The sequence below is a fragment of the Myxine glutinosa genome, chromosome 5 (assembly GCF_964187855.1).
Source record: "Myxine glutinosa chromosome 5, kmMyxGlut1.1, whole genome shotgun sequence".
In the NCBI taxonomy this organism is placed as follows: Eukaryota; Metazoa; Chordata; class Myxini; order Myxiniformes; family Myxinidae; genus Myxine; species Myxine glutinosa.
The window spans coordinates 58,580,327-58,592,568 of NC_136265.1; the positions used below are offsets into that span (position 1 = coordinate 58,580,327).

At 41.5% G+C, this 12,242-nt stretch overlaps 1 protein-coding gene across 1 annotated transcript in view; it reads left to right on the plus strand.

The window, feature by feature from the left end:
• The first annotated feature begins 1,449 nt into the window (after positions 1-1,449).
• LOC137428591 (uncharacterized) overlaps positions 1,450-12,242 on the plus strand; it is a 45,438-nt gene continuing 34,645 nt past the window's right edge. Inside the window, exons 1-5 of the mRNA XM_078777307.1 lie at positions 1,450-1,655; positions 4,528-4,590; positions 6,958-7,101; positions 8,666-9,592; positions 10,744-10,973. Of these exons, the coding sequence (XP_078633433.1) occupies positions 1,496-1,655; positions 4,528-4,590; positions 6,958-7,101; positions 8,666-9,592; positions 10,744-10,973 (1,524 nt within the window). The 5' untranslated portion in view covers positions 1,450-1,495. The remainder of the gene's footprint in view (positions 1,656-4,527; positions 4,591-6,957; positions 7,102-8,665; positions 9,593-10,743; positions 10,974-12,242) is intronic.

The following is a 12,242-nucleotide window of genomic DNA, read 5'->3' on the forward strand; positions in this document are numbered from 1 at the left end:
GCTTTTGATATTTGATGGTCATTTTAACAATCAATCAGTTTGTTTGTGTTTCACGCTGAATTAAAAACATAAAGGTAGAGCATGGCGATTGTGATATATGACAGGTTCGACGATATTTTCGGCTTGGTCAACCACTTTATTGACATTTCTAAAATCCTCAATTTTCATCCGATTGACTTGAAATCTGAATAGGATTTGCATATCAGCTTACTGAAACAAACCACTAACTATTTTTGAGGTAAACAAAGGCCAAAAGGTCAACATAGGTCAGATTTCTAAAATCCTCAATTTTCATCCGATTGACTTGACATTTGAATTGGATTTTCATATCAGCCAACTGAATTCAATTACCAACTATGTTTGAGATCAAAATCGGCTAAAAGGTCAACATAGGCCAAAGGTCAACCACTTTTTTCAAACTTCTAAAATCCTCAATTTTCATCTGATTGACTTGAAATCTGAATAGGATTTGCATATCAGCTTACTGAAACCAACCACCAACTATTTTTGAGGTCAACATAGGCCAAAAGGTCAAAATAGGCCGGATTTCTAAAATAGATAATTTTCATCCGATTAACTTCATTGGAAGAAGATTTGCATATCAAGTCACATAATTCAACCACCAATTATTTGTGAGGTTAAAAGAATGCTTTAACGAGTGCCATACTCCTTTGTTCTCTTTCGCCAAGTGCCGCTCTATGAGTGATTTTTCATTTGTTTGTGTGTGTGTTTGTCTGTCCGCTCACCTATACTTGCCGACAGGTCACAATTTTAAACCGATCTTTACGAAACTTCACCAAATGGTAGAGTTGGTCATAATGAAGATGCTTACTGATTTTGAGGTCAAAGGTCGTCTTGAGGTCAATTTTCTAAAATTCTTATTTATTTTTCATCTGATTGCTGTGAAAGATTGCTGTGAAACAGCATTTTCAGATTGAGTCACTAAATTTGGAAATCAACTATTTTTGAGGTCAAAAGGTTAAAGGTCAACTCAAGGTCATACTTCTAATATCATCAATTTTCTACTGAAAAATATTCCATTTTAATCCGATTGACCCAAGCTTTGATGAAGATCGTCAATTATAATCTTAATAAAATGGACAATTTCATGTATCCATGTGATATGGTACACGGGATTTGAACCTGAGTTACTCCAAATCACGTGACAGCTGGGATCACCGAAAAACATAAACAAGTAAACATGGCGGAACCTCTTTGGAAACTTACTAACATGAAAGAGGACGAAATATTCCGAATGTCCAACTTTTTAACTTGTTTAGTACGAGTACAGGAACCGCAAGGTCGTTGTTAAACTTGTTTAAAGGTCTCGGGAACGAACATCGTCACGAGGCGTCCAGGTTACATTTGGGGCGTGGTCTACGGAGATCCGAGAAACGGTGAAAACTCCGTCACAGTTATAGAAGAAGAAGAAGCCGATTAAGGAAGAGAGCACGGGTTTCTCTGTTTCGTTGTCCCTCAGTTCTGTTGAAACGGAATGAATTGTCCCGAAGTGACGAACACCGAGCTGTGTCTGATGAACCGAGATCTCTCAGGTGAGAAACACAAGGTGAACCCTCCGGGATCCACGAGGGTCTCCGATGGGAGGAACCTGCTCGGTCCGGGAGAATCTGCCGCGGATAAGGAGTTCGGACCCGGTACGTGACGTTCTTGTTCCCGTGCGGCGTCCGCGCTGTGCACTATGTACGGTACGTTAATACAATAGTTTATGTGGGAATCACCGTGTCATGTCCTGATCGGGTTCCCTCGTACAAGATCGTGTCGATCTCCTCACTCCTGATCGGGTTCCCTCGTACAAGATCGTGTCGATCTCCTGAGCCGGTGAATCGATCCCGTTTGTTTTAATCGGAGCTCAAACGGACATTTTGATTCCTGAGAGCAGATTCGTTAATGGACGCGTCTGAGGAGAAGTTCGATCGTTTCTCCCTGTTATAGACAAAAATGAATGGAAGAGTTGGGTTTCTTTGAACAGAATAGACAATGATAGGATCAGGGACATTAATCTGAAAGTAAATAAGATGAGAGTTCGGACGGTGTGAGGTCGGGGGTCCACTTGTCCGATTTATTAACGAGGAAATTAGACGCAGGAGGACATTCGACCCTTTTATGTCTGTGTCTGATGAACTGATGTGTCTGAAGGTTTAACTTATTAAATAAACACAAACATATTAAATGAACACTAAATTAAATATATCCGTCAAAACTCAAAACGACTTAAATTAATAGGGGTTGGGGAGGAATGGAGCAGGCAGGGCGGGTTGGAGATGGGGGAGGGCAGTGGGCATGAGGGGTGGGGGTTAGAGGAATGGGGATTGGGTTGGGGGGGAGTAGCGGGATTGGGGGGGCGGGAGGAGTGGGGATTGGGTGGGGGGGGGCAGAATGGGGATTGGGGGGGAGGAGTGGGGATTAGGGGGGGGGAAGAGTGGGGATTGGGAGGGGGGAGTGGCGATTTGGGGGGGGCAGAATGGGGATTGGGGGGGAGGAGTGGGGATTGGGGGGGGAGGAGTGGGGATTGGAGGGGGGAGTGGGGATTGGCGGGTTGGGGGGGGGGGGGGGAGGGAAGAGTGGAGATTGGCGACAGATAAGTGTCAATGTTTTCTTAAAACTGATTCCTCCCCCACCCCCAACCTCGCTGCTATCTCCCTCACCTCCAACTTTTGTGTTATTCGAACATTTAGAAAGCAGACCCCTAACCCCACTGTCGTAATCATCTATCTATAATTCCAGTAATCTCTGTGTGTATGTTTGTATGTTTGTATGTTTGTATGTATGTATGTATGTATGTTTGTCTGTGACCGCTGTTTCTCGACAACTACCGGTCCGATATACTTTAAACTTGCCAGGTATATTGCTGGGGACCCGAGGATGTGCCTTTTCAAGGTTTCATATTAATCGGAGAAGTAGTTACCGAGCTATGTCCAAAAAACGATTCAACCAATCAGAGAGCAGCGAGCTATCACGTGTGCCGAACGTGGCGAACAGACTCTGCCTCGGACGGCACATTTGAGAGCGTATTCATTTATTTCACGTTGGCAAACTATGTTGCCGTTAAACTATGTTTTAAAACTAATTACGTGCACGCTATGGCGATTTCTTTACCAAACTCCGCAAGCCGTTCGCTTTGGACCAAACCATTTCATGTAAATAGAGGGGGGGGATTGTCACCGTACTCGCAAGCCGTTCGCTTTGGACCAAACCATTTCATGTAAATAGAGGGGGGGATTGTCACCGTACCTGGCGTGTTTGTGTGCAAAGGGGGTACAATGTTGTGTTTGTGTGCTTCCCCTTCTCTCCCCATCTTGTTTTCCGCTCCCTCTTTTTATATATTTTGCTTGTCTGGTTGATTTGTTTGTGAAGTAAATGTTAGCTCTTTCACGAGCCTCGATTCAGTATACAAAAGAAAAGAAAAAGAAAAAAGACTATTTGGATCCCGAACTCTTTCATTATACTTGAAGACTCAAGGGACATAGGTCAAGCTTCATTTACCATATCTCAATATACTGCATTTTTAAAACTTTATTTGTGCACCTCGCAAGTACTCTGCTCACCTTCACTCCTTCATTCCTCTTTTCTCCCGCCTCTGGAACAAACTCCCTCACTCTCTTCAATCCCACTCCACCCTCCAGGTCTTTAAAACAGCTGTTCACCACCATTTCTTGTCTTCCCCCATTCAAAACCGTGATCTTTTCTACCCCCGCTAATTTCACCCCAATTCCACTTTTTTGAAATACCAACTTCTGTCCTGGAAGTCCTTGGTGTCCTTGTGTTTTATACTTCTCCCTTCCTCCCCCCCCCCCCCCTTCCCACGCCTCCTCCCCCCAAGCCCTCTCCCTTCCACACATCTCCCTGCTCTCAAATGTTGTGTTTGTGTGCTTCCCCTTCTCTCCCCATCTTGTTTTCCGCTCCCTCTTTTTATATATTTTGCTTGTCTGGTTGATTTGTTTGTGAAGTAAATGTTAGCTCTTTCACGAGCCTCGATTCAGTATACAAAAGAAAAAAAAAAGAAAAAAGACTATTTGGATCCCGAACTCTTTCATTATACTTGAAGACTCGAGGGACATAGGTCAAGCTTCATTTACCATATCTCAATATACTGCATTTTTAAAACTTTATTTGTGCACCTCGCAAGTAATATATTTACTCATTATATGCTCATGACTTCAGAACCACCTGTATGAGTTTTGCAAGCACGTGTGTGTGTGTGTGTTTGTGTGTGTGTGTGTCTGTGTGCGTGCGTGCGTGCATGCTCTGTTACGAGCCTTAGCCCAAGTATTAAAAACAACAAAAAGTTATATATATATATACGGTATATATGAAAATCTCAGGCATGTTATCCTGCTGTGTACATACAGGTATGTGATACACACACAGGTATGTGGTACTGGAAGGATAAACCTGGCAAAAAAATTGAAAAGAAAAGGACAAACCTTCCTACCCATACAATGACAAAACTTTGAACCTTGAAATTTTGTTTTTTTCGCATCATCGAAGGATTTTTTTTCTTTTCAGATTTGATTGTGAAAGTGAAGGTTGAATCTGACTTTGAGGATGATTCAACGTCTCAAGGGAAAGGTCTGAACCACATCAACAATTTACTTGTTCCAGTTACAGACGTTTATGTGTGCATATACATTGTATAGATTGAGGTTATTCTCTGGCATTGTAATGGAGGCATTTTGAGGCAGATTTCTAAAACCTCCACGAATGACTGAACCAATGTTGTTTCACGACACTGCGTTACTTCTTATTGCCATTTACGTTCTACACGAAGATCGCCTAAAATGCAAGCCAAAACTGGTTGAAGGTCTGGTTGAAACTGGTTCAAAGAAATTTTACCTTTCTTTGCTTATAGGGTCTTCAACCTTAACAGAATCATCTGACCTTCGGATTCTTGGTCTGGACATCTCCTCTAACCTCCTTTGCGAAAAGTATATTTCTAGTATTGCTAAGAGTGCTTCCAAGCGAGTTGGTTGCTTCCAAGCGAGTTGGTTGCTTCCAAGCGAGTTGGTTGCTTCCAAGCGAGTTGGTTGCTTCCAAGCGAGTTGCTTGCTTCCAAGCGAGTTGGTTGCTTCCAAGCGAGTTGGTTGCTTCCAAGCGAGTTGGTTGCTTCCAAGCGAGTTGTTTGTCTTTATTGAGCGCAGAGAAATTTACCTCCTGAGGCTGTTTTGTACCTGTATAAGCAGGGGCGTTGAGAGCCAGCACGGGCTCTGAGGCAAACAACCTCGGGGCCCCGAACCCCCACTCTATCTCTCTTTTATAACTTTGTAAGGAACTTTCTTCAATGAAGATCCTAAATTGGAGTAGCAACGAGGTCATAAATAACCAAAATCACAGCAGCCTTTTTAGCTCACAGTACAAGTGTTGGAAAGTAAATAAATAAAGTATTAACAAATCCATTATGCAAGTTGAAGTTGGTGCACCTCGTATGTGTTGCAGAGTACGGAGCATACAGTGCGGTCCAATTGTCCAAACCATCATGGAATGCTCCAGACAAACGGCCTGAAACAATTTATATGATAAAATGCACACAAGGCCAAAATTATTATTGGTCCATGTCATTTACCTGAATATTTTACCGAGAAAAACAAATGGTCACTTTCATTTAGCTGTAAAATCAAAAATAGAGGAGATAGCAGGACGTTTGGACTGATCGAGTCAATTCACACCTTCGACTGTTGAACACAATTTCTCCATAAGATTGGCAAAAAAACGTCAGAAGATGATTCATAATTTTTTTTGGAAAAAGAGGATACAAAGCCATTTCTTTGTAACGCACATTTCTGGTTAAAAAACATTTTCTGTAAAGTTTGAAACTGTACCCTTAACAACGGGAAATGATGTTTTGTTTCTGGCGAGAACCCCGGCGAGAAACCCGGCAAGGAAAACAAAACTCATCTTCTGGATTTAAATGCAACGATGAGGAAATGAGGATGAGCCGATGAGGGGTTTCACTCCACTGTTAAAAAAAAAAAAACCTCAACGCCCCTGTATATTAGATAACGATACGTCCCTTCATGGAGTACTGTTGCCACATTTGGGCTGGAGCAACAGCCCACCACTTATCTTTACTTGATGGACTCCAGAAAGGCAATGTCAACCTGGTTGGTGCAGAGATGGGTTCAACTCCATATATTTTACAATCACCGCTCCGACTGTGCACATATTACCTTCAGCGTATCCCAACCAGATCCCTCCTTCAAGAGTAATTATATTTAACTCAAACACGCAATCCATACTATTCTTACCACATTCTTGCTGTGGAATTTTGCCCCTCCCCTGCCCCATCCCTTCCACATCACAATATTATGATAACTTGAGGTAAGAAATATATGTGTACAAGAGGAATCGAGAAAACAACAATTTAAAGAATGAGTTTCCATGAATAAAGCAAAAAAGTGCGAAAATGATTTTCCCACCTTTTTTGCCCGATGCTCTCTTGTGAAACTCAGGAATGGCAATGACTATAATCCAGGGGCGGTCAAAGAGAATAAGCCTGGTTATAGAGTGGGTTTGAGGGGTGGATCCACCTGCAGAAGTAGGAGTAAAAGGGTGATTATCAAAAGTGGCCCATTGTTTAACCAGGCCGTGGCTAATGTTTGAGAATTTGATTTTTAGCAAAGGTGTGCAGTGACCGGGAGATACTAATCCCAGGGCACAAATTAAGAGTTCAAAGAATTATCTTTATAAGGCAATGTCTGCAATGGAATGCAGACAGCTATTCTGCATCAGCGAGAACACCAAATTGTCATTTCATCATGCACTTCCTCGATTTTCAATTGCCCTCATCCTTTGTTGATCTCTTTGGTTAAGTAGGAAAATGTGTTTTTCTGTTGGAGACCCCATGCATTTCTCCCCACTACTTAGAATGATTGTTTTGGTTTACATTTGTTTTTTTATCCCTTCATTTATTGTGATGAACTGTTGTCACATGGTTTGCAGGTGAAGCTCAAGTAGTGAAGTCAGAATCTTTTCAAAACAACCTTCTTCAGACATCCCAGGATGCTTTTAGCAATGATCATGTGAAGCAGGAACCGTGTGATTCTCCACCCATGGAGCCAAGGAAATCTGCTCAGCTGCTTGAAGGTACGCCAGACTCTCAATAGATCACATCACATTGTGTTTACTTGTTTATTTCATTATTTCACTCTTAAATAATTTTGTTACAAACCTTGCAGAATAACGAGTCCATTTCAATTGTTTTCACTCAAATGGCTTGTTTCTGTGTACAAGACAGGGATACCTCTTTCATTTAAAATACACGTTGCTTATAAAATACACATATTCAAGATCTTTGCATCACATCGGACAAGGTGATCCAGGGGCGCTGTAAGGGGGGGGGAAAGTTAGGATGATTCCAAGGGCCCTGCACTGACAGGGGCCCTAAAAATTATTAGAACATTAGGTAAAAATGTGCACGCGTGCTTCATAGGGGCCCATTGTGATATCTTTTCATGGGGCCCAAAATCCCTGGCGGCGCCCCTGGGTGATCACAACCATTTCAAAATCCTACGATGTCACTTCACAGTGTTAAAGGGCCACAGACACAGAAAATCATGTTTGGTTTAATTAATAGATATTGCTTCACTTAACACTTAATCGTCCTTTTTTTTAAATAAATATCACTCGATTGGCCCCCACCACCCAAAAAACGGCGATTTGATTGCTCATGTGACTGGCTACGTCATCGAGGGAATTTTTGTTGCTGCTGGTAGTTTTTAATAATGATTTTGACTATCAGAAGATTCTTGGTCAGGCAGTTATCATTGCGTGCTGAGAAACCTTTCCCTCGATTACATCACACAGGTGACATCATGAATGAACATCACGATTTTAGGGGCGGGACTCCACTACCAGCTAAAAACTACCAGCAGCAACAAAAATTCCCTCGATGACGTAGCCAGTCACATGAGCAATCAAATCGCCGTTTTTTGGGTGGCGGGGGCCAATCGAGTGATATTTATTCAAAAAAAAAAGGACGATTAAGTGTTAAGTGAAGCAATATCTATTAATTAAACCAAACATAATTTTCTGTGTCTGTGGCCCTTTAAAGTTGAAGTTGAAAATTCCTCTGCCCATTGATAGACAGTGGTTGTATCTCTCACAGGTTTTTTTTTTTTTTCTTTGTTTGTTTTGTATACGAAGTCAAGGCTTGTGGAAGAGCGACAACACTGAACAAATCAGGATGCAACAGAACAAAACAAGAGGAGAATGAGGGGGGAAACACCAACAGCACGGTTTGCCAGATAAAACAGAGGGAGACGTGAACAAAAAAGGGAAGTGGGGAGGAAAGAGGGGTCAGGGAGGATGCACAAGCACATGGTGGTCAATATGGATACAGAAGCAGATTCTCAGGAAGGAAAAACTGAAAATTTGGAACGTGGGCTTTGGGGTGGAGGGCTTAATGGGGGTAGAAAAGATCATGTTTTGGATGGTGGATAATCTGACATGGTGATGAACAGTGGTCTTTTTTGTGTGTTTTAACTGAATCATTTGGCCAGTTCCAAAATTCTTCCATTTTTGAATCTTAACTGGACCCTCTTCCTCCAGGAGAAATGTTTAACTAATGACAATGTTCAAATTAATTTGAGAAATATCAAATATGGACAAACTGGTGTGAATTATTGCTTTTTGTGACTTGTCTTTACAGAGAAACAAATGAAATTGGATTCTTGGTCCAACTGTTCCCAGTTGCTCAACGCACAAGTTTTCAATCGTCACATGACACAGACAGTTACTCAAGATACTGGCACATTCAGCAGCATATCTCGTGAATGTTGCACAGAGACCCTCAATAATATACAAGGAAGTAGGAAACTACACAAGTGTTCTGTGTGTGACAAATCATTCACAACGTTGTCAATTTTAAAACTACATAAAACAATCCATAAGAGAGAGAAGCCATTCGAGTGTCCTATTTGCAACAAGAAATTTTCTCGATCATCAACTTTGCACATTCATCAAAGAACACACACAGGCGAGAAGCCTTTCAAGTGTTCTGTGTGTCTGAAAGCCTTTATGCAAAAGTCATATTTGCACTTACATCAAAGAATACACACAGGTGAAAAGCCACACAAGTGTTCTTTGTGTGCTAAAGCCTTTTCGAGATCATCGCATTTAAGGAGTCATCAAATAATGCATGCAGGAGAGAAGCCTCACAAGTGTTCTGTGTGCTCTAAAGCCTTTAGTCAATCATCACATTTAAGGAGTCATAAAAGAATACACACAGGAGAGAAGCCATACAAGTGTCCTGTGTGTCCTAAAGCCTTTAGTGAATCATCAGTTTTAAAGAATCATCAAATAATGCACACAGGAGAGAAGCCACACAAGTGTTCTGTGTGTCCGAAAGCATTTATTCGATCATCAAATTTAAGGAATCATCAAATAATTCACACAGGAGAGAAGTCACACAAGTGTTCTGTGTGTCCTAAAGCATTTTTTCGATCATCAGATTTAAGGAGACATCAAATAATACACACAAGAAAGAAGCCCTATAAGTGTTCTGTGTGCAGCAAGGCATTTGCTTCTTCATCATATCTTTCTCAACATCAAAGAAGACACACAGAAGACATCTACTGTACATGGACTCTCTCAAAGTAATAAAGCGCTACTCGGAGGACATTCAAATGGAATTTGTTCTTGACAAATGCGCCAAATGCACATTTCTTTCTGGAAAAACAAAAGGAATACACACTATCTCAGTTGATGAAAGTACAACAACACAGGAACTAGAAAAGGAAACATTCTAAAAATACATCGGAATGTAAGAAGGTCCCCAGGTACAACACCAAAAAAGGCGGAAAATAATCAGCAAAGAGCACCTGCGCAGAACAACACTAATTCTGAAGTCATCCTTCTCTCCAATTAACAAAACCAAAGCTATAAACCAACTTGCAGTACCAGTATTCCAGTATAGCTGTGCAAATATAAACTGGCAACAATTTGAAATCAACAACTTAGACACCAAAACAAGGAAACTTCTAAATTTTCACAATCTATTAAACAAAAACAATGCATCCTGAGGTTTTACTTGCCAAGAATAGGAGGACGAGGTGGACTGATGTAGCTGAACCACGTGCACAGAACAGCATGTGTAGGACTAGCGGAGTATGTGAAAAGCTCGAGACTATCGAATGAGATTTGTGCATGAACATGAAAACAACAAATCAGAAAAGGTACCGTAAATCCATTTCGCAATAAACTTCCAAAAGCAGGTGCAATTGAAAGATACCACACGGGAAACGAAACAGAAACAAATACAGTCCCAATGATCGCAAAGAAGAAAAAGAAAAACAACAAAAAGAATATCAGCAGATATAATCTGACAAATGGGGGAATGCCAAAAGAGCATCAAGATTCAAAAAAGAGCTTGACAGAACAGGTATTGACAAGGAAGGCTTGTTGAAATGGCTCAGAAGAGGTCAAATTAATTGGGATGGAGAACAAGTCATCGTAAATGCCCAACACCAGGGACACCACACTCATGGCTTTAAGAAAATGGAGGGATTGACCCAATCAGACAAATGCAGGTTTTGTGGAGTAGAAACAGAAAGTACCAGTCACCTCTTTTGGGATGCAAAAAATGCATGTCGGAACAGCTGTACACAGAAAGCCATGACAGCGTCTATCGAGTAATCCACTGGCACATCTGCAAATATTTCAAAATTCCGGTCCCAGAACAATCATGGAAACACAAACCAAATTCGATCCTTGAAAAGGAACACATAGTGCTCACGCATGACAAGATGATCCCATCAAGTGGAGACATTGCATGCGGAGCATCGTGTCCGGAGATAGTGCTCAAACACAAAAAGGAAAAGACGGCACTGTTGATCGAGGTTTCCATTCCCAATGACTTTGGACTAAATGCTTCAGAGACCAAGAAAATGATCAAATACCAGGAACTCAAAAATAAGGTCAAGAGGAATTGGAAATTGAAGAAAGCTGAAATTGTACCAGTGAGAGTCAGAACAACAGGGATGATCAATAAAACACTTACTGAGCACTTAAAAAGCATTCCAGGGAATTTCATGACAAACAAGCTGCAGGACCGCAGGTGGAGGCTGTCAGAGGTTCAGTGAAGATTATCAAAAGAGTCCTTGGAACAAAACTATGAGAATTAAGTTTCACAATCTGATTTATGAATAACAATCCTTTCCCAAAAAAGGAGGTGGAGATTTTGAGTTCTGGGAGACTTCCTCCCACCTCCTAAAATCCACATATGGGGATAACAACCAATGAGAAAGTATGTCCAAGAGAAAATAGCAGGCAAAAAAAAAACCACAACAGCCCTTTTTAAGGCCATTTTCCCTGTTAGAGCAGGCGTTCGCCTTGTGGGCCCAATGACAATCATCATGGTTCCCTTTTTGAGGCAATGTTTTTATGGCCAGATGCCCTTCATGACGCCAACCCTTTAGTCGCCTCTTACAACATGCAGCAATATGGTGTACCTATTCTAAACCGGGGCACACACCAGCACGTTCATCCCAGCAAGCTGGTACTCAATTTGCCATCCTCGGAAGGCTGACAGGCTGAGTCAACCCCCCTGGCGTTAATTCAGCGATCGACCGGGATTCAAACTCAGGATCCTCGGTTCTCAAACCAGCACCATAACCGCTAAGCCAACACCAGGCTACTGAAAAAGAAAATGGTAGCAAACAACGCAAAAACAAGGGATGTGATAATCTGACCAGAAACAAAACACCACCTTGGAAACAGAGACTGGAGAAGCAGAGAGACCAACTGAGGAAGGACACAGGACAAATAGAACAATTCAAGAAGGGAAACTGAAGTCCAAAGGTCAAGAAAAAATCGGACAAATCAAAAAGAAATCCAACATCAAAAATAATGGGTAGTACCATTGGCTGCCCATAGTAAGCTCCAAATACAACAAATAGGAGGAAAAATAAATAAACTATGATGACGCCAACAACAGAAGAAGGCAAAATCAACGGTTTGAAAACAACCTGAAAAAGGTCTGCAGAGAACTAGGGAAAAAGAAACAAAATCTGGCAAATCCCCCTGTGTTGTAAATGTGGCAAATAAGAGGATCTTGGAAAAAATGCTGGAAAGGGATATACGAGATGAATGAGAACACAACAAGTTATTGGATCCGAAACCTGGAAGAGAAGAAACAACATCTTGAGGAAAAGCACCCAGTAATAAATTGATGCGGAAAAGATAAGACAGCAATTTGCAAAGATGGCAAACTTGAAAAGCCCTGGCCC